This window comes from Scomber japonicus, chromosome 1 (assembly GCF_027409825.1).
Source record: "Scomber japonicus isolate fScoJap1 chromosome 1, fScoJap1.pri, whole genome shotgun sequence".
NCBI classification, from domain to species: Eukaryota; Metazoa; Chordata; class Actinopteri; order Scombriformes; family Scombridae; genus Scomber; species Scomber japonicus.
Window position 1 is genome coordinate 24,376,826 of NC_070578.1, and position 15,694 is coordinate 24,392,519.

Genomic DNA, 15,694 nt, shown 5'->3' on the forward strand with positions numbered 1-15,694 from the left:
CATGTAAATCTTTGCCCATCTCTGTCACGTGAGTGTTCATACGTTATTTTTGCATTAGTATTTGAGTGCATGAATAAATGTCTCGGGGACTTGTTTTTGCACATACACTACATTATGTGCTGTCATCCATAAATATATCATCATTGTAATAGTAAAAGCAGACATTGCACTCACACTTTGCACATTGACACTTTTGCTTTAGACACGATGCCTCCGGCTGTAGTGTTTGATAATTTGAAAAACTAGTAAACATCATCGCCTAGTCTGCATTTTCCAGACATAAATATATGTGAAATGTTTATGTCTTGTTATACTTACTAGGTGTCAGCACAGTACTTCTGTGCATATGTGCAAGTAACAAAATCAAATATTTATAGGTTTCTGCTTAAAATACTGCTGAAATTGTCAGTTGATGATATATGACCTCCCAATTTCCTCTGTTCTTATTTCTATTAAATTTCTGTGTGTTTCTTATTAGTTGGCTTATACTGAAACGATGGCAGCATATTACTGTTTTCCGCCAAAGTTTCCCTACTGAGATTCTTATCTTATCTACCACTCTTCAAATAAACAGAGGTGATGAATGAGCTTGTTTTTTCTTTCTTTCTTTCTTTTTTGGGTGACAGCACTGACAGATGTGTGGGGGAAGAATGCAGATGTATTTGAATTATGGGAAAGCATATATCTTTGCCTGAAACCTGTGATGTGTATGTTTAGTCACATTATTGTATCACTATGGTTGCAGCTTTCCAAACTGCTGGGTATCTGCACACAAAACCATAACTCTTGAAAGGTTTTTTGCCATCACTTTGATTTATCTAATATCTACACATATGACCAATCCAAAACTCAAAATCATTATCAGTTCAGTTCAAACTGAAGAATGTATGAGGGTTAGGAAGTGGCAAAGCTAAAGCCAAATGATATTCCCCTCAGTGACAGTTATGGAGAATAACAATGATGCACCTTAACCTCAGGTCTTATGTTGTAATCTATGAGTGTGCGTTATGGAGATGAATGGTGATTGTATTGTGGTGTATGCAGTGAGTGCTAAACGATGTGATAATGACATGCAGTGTAAATCTGCCACAGGGACTGAATGGCGTGTGCGTGGCCTTTTGTGTGTATGTGTGTCTTGTGTGTGTGTGTCTGTTTTTTTCTCTTTGGAACAGAGAGGGCAGCACAGCAGTAATTAATGACTCACTGCTAAATAGCGCTATGTGATCCTACATGGTAATGAGAAGGCATTGGTGTGGGGCCAGGCATGACAATCCGCTCAGCAGACAGAAAGCACAGGGGAGACACAGGTGACACTCAGGTCACACATCCCTTGAGCAGACTGTTTGTTTGGATATCAAAATCAGATTAATTAACTTTTTACCATTGTTGTATAAAACACAATTTGGTCGATGTGTCCTAGCTGAGAAGTGATTTGAGTGAAACAACATTATCAGTTGGAGCAAAAGGAAGGCTATTTCAGGAGTGTTGAATGTCAAGATTGGTGCCTATTCATTCCTGTGACTGGAATATTACACACTGGGTGCATATTTTGAAAAAAGGCTGATAGTGTGCACACCCAACCCTGGCTGGGTATACAGGACAAAAAGCAGCAACAAAAGAGAAGGAGATGCTGTCTGCACACTGGAATTTGTAAACACCCATGTTTTTGTTGCAGCATCTTGACTTGCAAGGTCTTCTGGCAAAGAAATTGTGAATCAGAAACAAATTATATATAATTTCTTGTTTTTATATATATCTTGATTCTTGTTCAGATGAATGTGTGCTTGCTCAACACCTTGCAGGTTGAGCAATTTCTTTGTCGCATTTATGCACATATTTTATATGAGTACATCAGTGTTTCTCTAGCAGCTGAACTGACCGACTGATGGCAAGTAATGAATATGCTGATGTGCTTCTCAGTGCCTTTTAGATATGTATTGATCCTTATTGGTTCGACTCAGTACATTTCATTATGACTGTATGTTGACTATATGACTGTGGCCACTGTGGCCTCTCAGACAGCTGATATCATATTCAAATGAAATGCTAATTGATGAGATCTACACATCATCTCCACCAATGCACCACAAGACTGCAGAATCTTGTTCTTGTCTGTCTCCTCTTCTCCATTTCTCTGCATACCTCTGTCACTTTCTATTAATGATTGTCTCATTCCTTTTTGCTTTCTGCTTTTCTATACATCTTCTGTTTTTCAAAATTTTCAATTTGCCATCCAAACAGGTGCTCCTCAAGCTCGCTCCATCACTCTCTCAATCTTTCAATTTTCTGCCATGGTGAAAAGCACTTAAACTTATCGCTCCATCTGTTTATTGCATGCCACCTCCAGCGCCTTCCCTACTCCACCCCCTTGCCACTCTCTCCTCCTCTCCATCTGTGTATGCGTGTTCTCAACAACCTTTTATATCCCTCAAACTCCATGTGCTATAGTGAGCTCCCTCCACCAACACTGTTCCTGTTTTTGTAAAGGTTAACCATGAAAAAAGTCTGTTATTGTGATTTTTAATTAAATCAGTTAATTATGAGCTTGTAAAATCTGGATTAACTGTGCTGCAGTCATGGTACCACAAAAGCGTTGACGAGGACCAAGTCAATTTTGATACACAACAATAGTGCCTGGTTTCCAATTTACAGGACAGTCAACTCTTTCCGTTACGCTTGACCTGTAATTTTAAGTACCAGAAATGGAAGCCATATTTCTGCTAACGGGATTTATATCCACAGGGCTGTCAGCTTTGAAATAAAAAGAAGCCTTTCACCCTGAGATAAAGAGAGGCCAAGGGAAAGTTTGGAGTGAAAGTATATTAGACCACACCAGAGAGCTAAACTGCCAGCTCTATCAATGTGAAGTATGGAGAAATACAGTATTAGCTCTGTTGAGACTGTGTGTCTGTATTTTATAGAGACTGCTACAGAACAGATATCGAGGAATGCAGAAAAAAGATCACTATGGGTCGAGAACCTTCATTCAGTCAGTCACTGGGTAAAAAGCTTTTCTGTGATTATGATTATTCTTGCCTTCAAACTCTGGTGGACTGAAACAGGTTATTGATTCCACTTGACATCAGTGCTAATTTCCTCTTTGGTGATCTGTTGAAAATCATTGTGAGTGACAATTGATTAGCAAAGTGTGCTGTGCCTCTGATAACACAGCAGCTTTCAAACACTGTCAGAAAGATGTAAGTGTTGAATCAAGGGCTAGTGGTTCAAACAACATTTTGACATTATGTTTGCTGTCTCTTTTTTTCTTCATTTTTCTCTCTCTCGCCTCTTTCTCTGTCACAGATCACATTCTTCATGCTGCTGTCAGCAGTTTGTGTGATGCTCAACCTGGCAGGCTCCATCCTCTCCTGCCAGAACGCTCAACTGGTCAACTCGCTGGAGGACTGTCAGCTGGTGAGACCACATGGACCTTAACCCTTCATCAAAAACAAAAAGATGGCCATCTTAACCAGTCTCGAGAGCTTTTTCTAATCCATATGTTAGTGGAATGAATTTAAATTGGCAATTTTCTACAAAGTTTCTATTAATCAGTGCATAGTGGTTAAAGTGGACATTTGATTGATTGGGTGACTAACTCTATTGCAGTGACAAAATTAATAAAAAAAGCGCTTATTTATTTAGTTTTTCACTCTCAGTAGAATAGCACAGAATGTCCTCTCAAGATAGTTGTTATATTGCTGCAACAATGACTGCAATGTCTGCTATGAGAAATAGGCATGTGTTTATCGATGTCTCCATGTGAAAACGTGTACATATTTAAAAACACGTGGCCTGTTGACAAGTAGCACTTCTGCTCTGGACATGCTGTAGAATTGAGTCAGCACCAAAAGTTAAACAAACTGATCGTCTGTTTGTGATTAATACCTCATGACTATCACATCCAGCCTAGCCAAAATCAAAGTTTGCTAAAATACAGATAGTACAGAGTACTCCAGTAATTTGAAATGAAACTGGGGGAAAAGAGTTAAACATTTTTAAAAGAATATTCCGAATCAGAAGAGCAGAGGACAAGATATCCTAAATTAAGGGTTTGTGTAAACACTACAGACAACTTTATTTTAAAGTATTTTAGTTTAAAGTAGTATTAATTTAATATTTAAATTTAAAGTACTAGAAGTAGAAAAAAATGTTGTGCTTCCATGTCACAAAAAATTAGTGCTATTGTCTATCACTCCTGGTGTCTTTCACATAAAGTTGAACCTAACCCTAACCCTCACATTGTACCTAGCAGCTTTTCAGTCTTTGAGTAATGGTCAGTGGTACCAGCAAGTATTTTGAAGCTCAGTTTACAATGAATGGCATTTTATCTCATCTCAGGTGTTTGAGTTCATGTGTGAACAGAGCATTAGTTCCAAAAACATTGGACTCTATACTTCTCAAAATGCAACCAACAGCAAGTACAAGTGAAAGAAAATAGCCTTTTTGTCTACTACAAACAACATACTGTATCTGCTTTGTTGTTTGAGAAAAAAAAATCAGAAAGTAGAAACCAACTTTATATTTTCAATTCTTGTATTTCATGATTTCATGACTTCCCCTAGTTTTGCATTATTTTGATGAAATATTGTTCCATCATCAGCTTACGTAGCTGGAGTCCGTTCAATACAGCAAATAAATTAATGAATACTCATCACACAATATGTGCAGTTCTTTCCGAGGGTGTTCACAGGGTTTATCTGTCACAATTAAGCTACATGGTCACTCTGATAATACTGGATAATACTGTTACACATAAAATTAGTATCATAGTGAAATTCAATCACAGGTAGAGCAGACGGTTATACTGAGCCTGACACTAGCTAGACAACACACTGAATCTGAACCTACATTATCTTTCCTGCTTAAGTCTTCTTTTTATGTAACATACAAACACGAACACATCTTGTCCCACACCTTATCTTATTGATTGAGACACCAAACAAACAATTAGCTGCTCAGCTGGTTCACATTCAACAGCTTACCAGAAAACGTTTCATCTGTTCCTTTAGATGCTGGTTTGGTCACCGCTCTTCAAATTCGATGTTACAACATGCCATCTGTCCATGACTTGTAGCTACAGCAGTTTGTTTACTTTGTCTCTGCCCCATATGATGTAACACCAGTATCCTAACAGCTAATGTCAATCAAACAAGGTGCAGAAAGAAAAATGAACATATCTATATTTTTCTTCTAATAATACAACAATACATTTAAAAACATGATGACATTATCAGACACCCCAACTCTCCCGGAAGTTTCGGGAGACTCCTGCTGTTGATAGTGGCTCCCTGATGGCTGCAAATGAGATACAATATCCCGGAATCTAGAGCGAGTCGCTGAAATTACCTTTTGCAGGTTGGGATGTCTGCATTATTTTTGACTGCAAAGAGGGATGATTCAGTTGGATTTTAAATCATCCCTTACCTTGCAAAATGTGTATGTACTTCAAACTCCATGCCCCCAGTTTGAAACACAGGCTTTCTGTTACAAAATGTCAGTCTACAAGACAAAGTGGAGTTAACCCTGATGATATTAATAGGGTTATTTTTCAGACATGATAAAGCTCCTTCAGTGCCACAGATGATATTATACAACTGTTTTAACAGCTTGAGTAGGCTAGTACCTCCCACTGTCATTGATGTGTGATGTCATTTTTTTTGTTTAGTTTTTTTATAATTAGTGGACAGCACTCTAATTTTTTTCATCAGCCACTTTAACAACTTGGAAAAAGAGCAGGGTGTAGCACACTTCTAAATAAGTTTATTAAGTATTTTTCTTTGTAGCTGGTGATCAGGAATAGTTGGACACAAAATCCTCTGTCTTCACATTTTCATAATGAGATGCTAAGCTGACTTTTTAAGCCGAATTAATAGTGCCAGTGGTTTCTATCATTTTCATGACTGAAGAAACCCCTTGCGATTTAACCAGCACCCAGCCCACTAACCCCACCACTTCCACAGTAGAGGCAGCATTTCTCCTTATGCACGTGGGATCAGCTGAGTAGACCAACTACACTGCTTTATGTGGATCCCCAGAGACCCTCCCCCAGTCGTGACTGAAATATTAACGTTCCTCATCCCCTCTCCCCAATGTAATTAACCCATACTTGTTGGGTTCATGTCCTGCTTTCTCTCAATCTGGGACACATAGCAGAGGTATGCTCTTCCTCCATCCCTCCCTGGGTAGATCCTCATATCTCATAGCCTCTCTTTTGTTGTACACTTTTGATGAGCCATGGGCGACTGCCTTTCTCAATAACAATATGTCACAATATATATCATATTCTATATCTAATGTGTTTTTTTACTATACATTGTCTCTCTTTGCATAAGTAAATATATCATTCATTACAGTAGTTTTACAGACTAAACACATCAGAATACCAAGCCCAGGTCTGATCTGTGCATTTGTCTTTGTGTGTGTGTGTGTTTATGTGTGTATGTATGTGTATGTGTTTGTTAATGTGTATGTGGCGTGCATGCATGAGTGTGGATGTGTGTTCTCCCCTCCTCCCCCCCAGCTTAAGTTTGACAGCGATGGAGTGTGTGTATGCTGCGAGCTGCAGAAACAGAGTTCGAGTTGCAACAACCTCGGAGAGACACTGAAACTCAATCCTCTGAGGGACTGCAATACCATACGCCTGCGTCTCAAGGTGGGTGGGAGTGAGACTGTATTTGTATAGTACTGTTGGTGAGAGTTTTTATGTTTTCATGCAGAAATTATTCAATATATATCCATTTAATATAAGTTACAAGTAAACTGGATGAATTTCTCAAATAAATAATACTGTTATTTGCAACTGATTACATTGGATTTGTAATCAGGGATCTATCCTGTCTGCACTGGTAGCTATGGTAACAACATGGAGTACCATATGTACATTGACTGGTGATGTTTTCTTTCCAGTTTAAGGAAAACAATGGCAATATACCTCTTGGTTTTCTCATTGTGGTCATATCTTTTATTGCTGTACAGACTTCACTGTTGCACACATTATGAATGGTAGATGTTTATTTATGTGGCCATGTTTCACCCTGCCATCATGATTGACTTTAAACGCACTCTGTGATGTCACTGTTGCGAGTGACAGATCTAATTTCATTTCAAAAAAGGGCTTCATGGTTTTACTTATTTATTTACTTATTCATTTTTTGTGGTCTACATTTGAATCTAAAAACAGAATCTGCCTTCAAGTTTGATTTGCAATCAGCTTTAACATGATAGCAATCATTTGAATTATTTCTTGCATAAATCATAATATTTAAATTGTTATCATACCAGTTAAAATGTCTTCAAGTTTCCTTCCTCGTTGTGTAACAAATGCCATGTGGGAACAGTCAAATGGTGTACAATGCAAATCAAAGTAAATGTTCGGTCTCAGACTAATTGAACAGGAAGCAGAGAATGGCAACAACATTTGTCTTTCTCTGAGGGGCAGACTTCTTAGTATCCAGTGTGTATCTAGACTGGTTTGGCTGTAGTTTGTGAGCACATAATCTTTGTAGCTTATCTTGACTCTGGGTGTCTGCAGAAATGATATACAGTATGTGCAACTGTGCCATTATTGGATAACGACAATCATATCCATTCATTTTTATGTCCCTGGTTGATTATAAAACATTGATAACCAAATAAAAGACTTCCCAGGATGAAGCATGCTTATGAAAAGATGAAAGATCAAGCACATTTATCATTGTGAGCATAGCTCATTAAAAAAGATATGGGAATTGGTGCAATAAACCTTTATTAAGTGCCAAAGTAGTCAGATGTATTGAGTTATGTCTAAGAGGAAGCTGTCAAACCCTGTTCCCCAGAGTCCTCGGCCATCTCAGGCTAGACTGTTGCTGGTCCTAATGAACTCATGATGCAGCTGACCTACTGTATAGTTCCTCTGGTACTGAAATACACAGCATATGCGGAGTACTTAATTATAACAGCAGGAAGATTAGGTAGCATATCACCTGTAGTTCCTAATTCCCTCATCTCTCAGCAGCATCTCTTCGTTTGGCTTTTATAGCTCTTCACTCTTCACAGACATATTCATTTCCATCCCGTTGTTCTTTTCATTACTTTGCCCAAGGCTGTAAATCATCAGTTGGAGGGAGTATTAAGATAATTTGTGATTTCCTGCAAGGGGGCGGATGTGCAACCTTGCTGTGTAATTCACTAAACTGATTGGCTTGGGGTAAGTGGTATCTACTAAAGGTCAAATGTCTGGTGAGGAGACATGTGAAAGAGTTTCTCAGAGGTATTATTGCATTTCTTAGCCTGGCAGGATTTATTATGTCATTGTGTACATTGGTCACAAGAGAAATCAGAGAAATGCATCATCTTACATCTGCATGCATTAGCTTACTTAAATTGAGAGGTCAGTACTAATCTCAGCTTTAGCTCAGGAAAGAAAGAGCTCAGTCAAAGCTGCACAACACAATGAATGATTGACAATTACCTCCACGTCTGCATGCATTTGTCAGTTTTGAGGATTAATTACATGAATGCAGACTATATCCAGAGTTGATATTTGGCATCTGTGCTTTTATCACTCCCTGCAAGCATGCATACTAGACAAACCTCTAACTGCTTTGGTATAGACTTTGTTTTGGATGCAAGAGGCTGGTCTCAGGGACGAACGTGTCAGTTGGCTGTTACACACCATTGGGGCATGTGTGTTCGATGGTTGCCTGTAGTTTTTTGTAGTGTGTTTGGCACTGTTGACTCTGGTTGTCCCTTATCAGCAGCTGCTCTGCCAATTGAATATGCTGAATCAGTAAGCGCTGGGTTATGCTAGAAGATAACTAGTTTGTTCCAGGCAGAGTGAAAAGCTGGCCATCATAGAGGAGAAAGACACAATCATTTTTAAATATGGGGATAACAGGGAACATTTTCAGACATTGTTTCCTTTAGGCCATTGATAGCACTGTACTTGGTTGTTCACATGAAAAGTGTCAGAAATAGTTATGTAACTAATGGAAAAAAGAGAGTTTGAGAGAGAAGGTCTGGCCAATTACTGTGCAGTACGAAGTATGGGTATATTATTAATTATATTCTGTATTTGTATTCAAAACATATGTAGTCAGATTCCAGGCACAACACATACATGCATGTCAGCATGTCATCAGCCATAGTCTTTGAGCATGCTACAAGGGAATTCTTAATAGAAGACATGAGTTGATGTGAGGAGATCCATCAGTTGGTCTTTGCTGGCACAAATTGTGAGATTCTCTTGGTGCGTTAAAGACTGAGTTTTACCTAACTTTAAAGAGATACGTCTTTTCTTTTGAGGGAGTATTAGCCTTCCATGATGGCTTTTTGGAAATCCAGAAGAAAAATCTGTATTTGCTTAAATTAAGGAACCACTGGATGAGTTTTGTTATTCACCAGTCCATCTCAGGTAGACAGTAGTGTTTTCAGCTGTAGACACCAGAGCCAAAGCTTTTCAGCACTGGGAAACAAAAAATAAAGAAAACAGATTATCATATTTGCATGTGCTACAACAAGACTGGTAATGGTCTGTAGACCTGAGGTCTGAAGCTTTACCTTTGCTGTGAAGCTGGTGTAGTCAGTGCTCTATGAGAAGTGGCACCACAGAGCGGCAACATCTGCTGCTTCCTGTCATTGGAGGTTTGAAAATCTCTGAAGGGCTTTGCCAACAGACTGGGCTGACCTCTGTGAAACTGCTGTAGGACTTCCTGAGGGAAGACCTGGGGTTTCTGTCCGATGTTGTGAAAAGCTGCTCGGGTAGGCCAAAGAAGGAGAGGTCAGTGAATTACCTGTTTGCAGCTATCAACAAATGTTGTCTCATGGTACTGCTGGGAGTCAGCGAGAGGAGTCCTGTAGTTTGTGTTCAGTGAATAACTCTATGATTCAAGAAACAAAAGTTGAGTCCCAGCTATGTTAAGAACCAATTAAGAAGGACTTTGTAAAGTCTAAAGGGCTAAACAAGCTGAAAACAAACAGAAATGACAGGTACTTCACTCGCACAATCATTAAAACTTTATAGCCACATTACTTCATTATCACCTTTGCTGATATGCAGTCTCAGACTCCTTTCTATTATTGACTGACTGTGATCATCTATATTTGAAATGTCAAACATATTTGTTCTCTGTCCACAATTCCTCCAGATTTTCCTGCATAACAAAGCATGTCCCAAAACTGTTGGCTTCATTTCCAACACAAACATGTTTTGCTTATATTTTATACTTGGCACTACACAATTTAAGCTTCATAGATTTCAGTTGGCATCATTTCTGCTTTGCTTCCAGTTGACACAGGCTAGATCTGTGGCAACTTGTTACTGGATATCAAACATGTTGCAAGGCTGGCAGCTCTGAATATCTCAAGTCGACAACTTCATTCATTTTACATGACATACTTCAAATGAGCCATGAGATCTGCAAAAAAAACCCCATCTGAACCTCCCTTCAAAAGTCAAGGCACCTTCACCTGGACAACAAGCATCTCACTGTGGGAGACAATAGTTGTTTCTGCAGATTATTAACACACATTTGCAAGTTGTTGCATGTGTATGTGTATGTTTTTTTAATGTCACAGATAATCGTGCGTTATGAATATGGTGAAAAATCTGTGCGGCAGGCTGGAAAACAGTTTGTGTGGCAACCAGGGAGCTTCATGTATGGGCCTATGTCTACAGAACAATTCCAGTGCTGAATGTCTGTCCATGGGTATATGTTTAAAATAAAACAGTACTGAATTCAGTACTGTTTTATTTTTTCATGAACCGTAGAATTCACCTATTTTTTGTTGTTTTGCTGCAAGCTATTTTTAAATTTAAAACAGCTAAAAGTCTGTCACACATTCAATCTCATATCCCTTCTTCAATCCCTCTCTCTGTCACCTTTCACCTTCTTACACTATGATAATAATTTTATGTGTAACAGTATTATCAGAGTGACCATGTAGCTTAATTGTGACAGATAAACCCTGTGAACACCCTAGGAAAAGAACTGCACGTATTGCGTGATGGGTATTCAAATATCTCAGAAGACAAACCACTTAGACCTTTTTTTTAATGATACTTTAGTTTTGCTCCTTTTGAAGCAACCATACAAGCTGTTGCTGTTAGAACATACAAACACGATATGGTTTTAATATTGAGCAACTTAGAGACAGTTTTATACCGAAGAATAGCAGAAACAGCAACATAAAAGAGCCGCAGTCATAAGTCTTTTCTCTGATTCACTTTTCTGGGCTAGTATTTCACAAGCATGCACATTTATTTTTGCTGACAGATTCAATACTAATTTGTCCTCTTGCTGTTAGCTGCATTGCCAGAGTGTAATGGTGCGTGTGCTCATGCTTAACCTTCCGTGTTTATGGGGATTTTACCCCAATAAGTGACTATTTTTGTGTGTATGTATGTATTTTTATGATATGCTAACAATGCAGACGAGCTTCTTATTAGCGCTGTGTGGTTGCCTTGCTGTGCTAAAGCAGATATCTGTAAAGTGACACACTCTCTGCAGTGCCACCCTGCTGTGTTTTTCTAAACTTGGTTACATTACTGATGATGTCAACACTGTTTATGTCACCTTCACTCCTTTTTGTGTTATCACCTTCTGTTCCTCTCTTCTCCTCTCTTGCCACCTTCTTTCCTGCTTCGTTACTTTCCTTATTTTACCCATCTTCTCCCCCCTCTTTTGTCCCTGTTCCTCTAATAGTCTCCCCCTTTCCCTCCTCTCCTTTAGGAGCTGCTCTTCAGCGTATGTGCTCTTAACGTCATCTCCACCATTGTGTGTGCTCTAGCCACTGCCATGTGCTGTATGCAGATGGTCTCAACTGATGTGCTGCAGATGGTGAGTGTGATGGAAGAGCAGACAACAACAATGGCTGACTTTTTTTTCTTCTAGTGACTACCATGTGGTTAAAAATATTTATAGCTTTTAGTCTGAAGATCACTATCACTCAGTAAACACATAAGCGGCTCAGAAGAGATGTGCCACCTATTCTCTGTTTCCAAGATAGTGGAATAATATTTAAGTGTTTGGTTGAATCATCCAGCTTGGTAAATACAAGTTAGTGTAAAACACACACAGTCAAAGTCAATTGACCTTGCTCTTCGTCATCCTGCATCTGAAAAATATGTGATTTGGAGAGAACCTGGCGCAACATCTCACTGGACTTTGATCCTCAGGATGACCCTCTTTCGTCATTTTATGTGGAACAATAAAACTATTGGCAACAGCTAGATGCTTTTAGCCATGAGGGAAATTAACATGATCAAGCACCCTTTGTTTTTCTCACCAACAATGGTTATTTAATGCTTCTCGACAGATGACTGGAAAGAAGGACACTACCAACTTGGTGTAAAATGTTGCAGTTATATTGAATCTGAGAGCCATTTATATATTTGATGAATTATGCTGTAAATTTTGTGCTAAAATGCTACAAGGAGTCTGTATTTAAACTGGTGCTCTGGACTGAATTTAAGGCCTGATTTTGATAACAAGTTTAATATTATAACTAGTAACAGACATTCAGCAGAACTCAACTCCAATTAAAGACAGAGACAAACAAAGATAAGAGGGCAGACATTAGATTATCAGAGGCAGTTTGAATTATATACCAATTGAAAAATTAACTTAAAATTCATTTTCACCTTGAGATAAGGTTTTCGTATTTAAATGATAAAAACGTATTCTCAGAGCATCCTTACAGTGAAAATCTGTACAAATGTATTTGTTCAATGACTTACTGTTGAATTAGTGGGGGCACTTATTTTATGTTCAAGTAGCAAATGTATATTTCATTATATATGCCATGCAGACACTCAGTAACTGAAAATTATAGTATTGTATTTGCAAAAGCAAACACCAAAGCAAACATGCACAACTACAGGAAAACCTCTATAGATTAAAGTGGCAGACAATGGTGGCATTTAACTAAGGATACACAGAACAGTGAAGGACAAAAGAGCTCTATCTTATCTCCAACAGTCTGGCCAACTTTCCAACAGTGGCCTCATTTCCCATTTACCACAAGAGGTGTTAACCTTTTATTTAGCTCAGTAAATTTAGCCAAGTCAATAGCAGCAGTGGCAGCCTGGAGATTAGAAAAGCAGGCTGGGCTGTGACAGGAAAGTTGTCCTACTTAGAAATGTCTGAGTGTGGAAAGAGAATGAGCAACACTTTACCCACCCTTACAAGCTGCTGTTGAGGTGCCTCTGAGCAAAGCACTTGAGTTTCTGGTGCTTCAGTGGAGCTTTGAAGTGAAACAACAACTGGACTTTAATAACAGGGGGGATATGCTGTAAACTGAGTAATTTTCACTGGGTACATTATGGTTTAAAATGATGAATGAGGACTTTGTAATAGCGGCCTGATGATGTCTCTCATTACGATGTGTTTCAGTTTATGCCACACAGAGCACGAGCCCTAAATGCCGACTGTATGACCCCGCATGGAACCATCCTGCACCAAACGCTGGACTTTGATGAATTTATTCCTCCCATTCCCCCACCGCCATACTACCCCCCAGAGTACACATGTACCCCCTCAATGGATGGACAGAGGTGAGAAGCAAAATACTGTTCACTAGCATCACACTTTTTTCAGCGTTCACTGTTCACCAAACTCTAGTTCAGAAGTATCTCCTGGAACATTTGTTATGTGTGTTATTTATATTATGTATGTTAGTAGGATAGTATTCATATAGTATATTCCCTGGATATACTATATGAAGCAAGACATTGACAAGACATTTGTAATTTCTTCCTAATGTTAGAGAAGATTAACAACTCTATGGTGATAAGACATTGAAATTATGCACATGTGTATGCTGGCCTGCCAAACCCCACAGTTACTAGAATACAATACATAGCAATACAATCCAACTTTATTATCTGCCATGGTGGATATCAACACATTAATGACATCACATAAATTATATCTGACAACACATCTTCATGCACAGCCAATTAACTACCATATGATCAGCCACTGTATATGAAAAGTGTAGGGAGCAATCCAGAAAAAAATAGTGCAGTTAGTGAAACAAAAACTACAAGTTAAATGCACTAAATTCATAAAGTACCTCCCAAAGGGACAGTGTTTCAAACTGGGAACAAAGGCATGTGTTTCTTTCAAATATATTGGGCATTGTTTTTCTAGGTTTTGATTTTTATGAACTTGAAAATACAAAAGGAGCTTTGCTAAGGATACCTTCATGAGAATTCTTGGTGGTTAGTGAAGATAAAGTTGAGGATACTGTACCTGGATCAGTGCGCTGTCCTTGAATTGTATCCATCTAATTATAAGAATGACATAGAAGTGATTTATCTTACTTTTTCACTATATGATACATATATTTCAGATTATTATGATTCCTCTCTTTTTGTATCCTATGGTCTTTTCTTGCAATCCCCTACCTGCCCCTCCAGACACTTAGCATGAACCATATATTAGGCTACAATATACAGTAGGTCCTATGTGTGTCATTAAAAAGGGGGTTATAAGACTGACAGGAAGCACTGAAGGAAAGTTTGGAACACAACACACAGCACCCTAAGAGGACCAACACCAAAGAGATGAAACAAGATGTGTACTGTAGTTTGTTAGTTGCGAAGGAGCTAAAAGAATGAGGTCTGTTACTTCTTCTTACTCAGTGATTGTCAGCAGAGGAACTTTGTTGGGATCAAAACTGCTCTAAATGTTTTATTTAAGGTAGGCTGCAGTAAACCTAAAGAATCTAATGAACTGAATATTGTGTTGCCAAAAATTTGCACCCAGATTACAATCAAACCCCATCATATTAAGCAGCAGTGGCATGTCTCTATTTAGAAAGAAATATCTCACTGTGATCATCACATGTGGTATTATCATCCATGGCCACCACAGAGCATTTCCCTCCATAAAGCAGATGTGACATCTATGATTCTCAGCTGTAGTGAAAGATCTGTTGACCCCTCCCTCATCACTCCCTCCATTTCCTCAGTCTTGCCAGAGAGAGTGCTGCTGATGTAGCCATTTGGCAGGAAGCCACATCTGTTTGCCTATTATGCCATAAATATAAACAAGGCAGAGGAAGCATTTATAGTGTCCCTGCCCGGGGCCAGGGATGTGTCATGACATCATCATGCCGCGGATGATTAGTGGAAACTCTCAGGTTGTATTTCATGCTCTGCCACTTTAGAGGAGAATGGGGTTGTAATTAAAAGATATGACAGTGCGCAGGGCTGCTCATTCTTAATTGGCACCATATGAAACAGTGGTGCACATGGAATGTTATAGAATGATAATGTAGGAAAGAAGGCTATTTTTCATCCTTTCTCTCAATGTTTTAATAGAGAATGTACTGCCAGTTGAACGAAGACTTGTGCCAGCTCTTAAGACACTGTTCATTGTGTCATTTTGTTACTGGACCAGTATATTCTCCATCATTTTCTGTATACTGTTTTAAAATGCTTGGGTAAAACTCTTGCTGTAATGTCCCTGACAGAGGCCTGCATCTGGACTTCCCCCATTCTCCTTTCAGTGCCATCTATGGGGTACCCATCAACAGCCCAGGGACTCTGTACCCAACGGACCTGCCCCCTCCATATGAGTCTGTGGTGGGGCAGACCCCTGCAAGCCAGGTGAGAAAAAAATCTATGTCCTTAAAACAATGTCTACAGAGGGCTTCAGTGTGGGCATTTGAGCACAAGGTTGCACATTGATTTCTTTTTTCTTGTACAGAG

The 15,694-nt window shown here is 38.9% G+C and overlaps 1 protein-coding gene across 1 annotated transcript in view; it reads left to right on the forward strand.

The window, feature by feature from the left end:
* fam189a1 (family with sequence similarity 189 member A1) overlaps positions 1-15,694 on the forward strand; it is an 87,971-nt gene that overhangs the window by 66,430 nt on the left and 5,847 nt on the right. Inside the window, exons 3-7 of the mRNA XM_053319873.1 lie at positions 3,304-3,414; positions 6,521-6,652; positions 11,709-11,816; positions 13,371-13,531; positions 15,457-15,592. Coding sequence (XP_053175848.1) covers positions 3,304-3,414; positions 6,521-6,652; positions 11,709-11,816; positions 13,371-13,531; positions 15,457-15,592 — 648 coding nt within the window. The remainder of the gene's footprint in view (positions 1-3,303; positions 3,415-6,520; positions 6,653-11,708; positions 11,817-13,370; positions 13,532-15,456; positions 15,593-15,694) is intronic.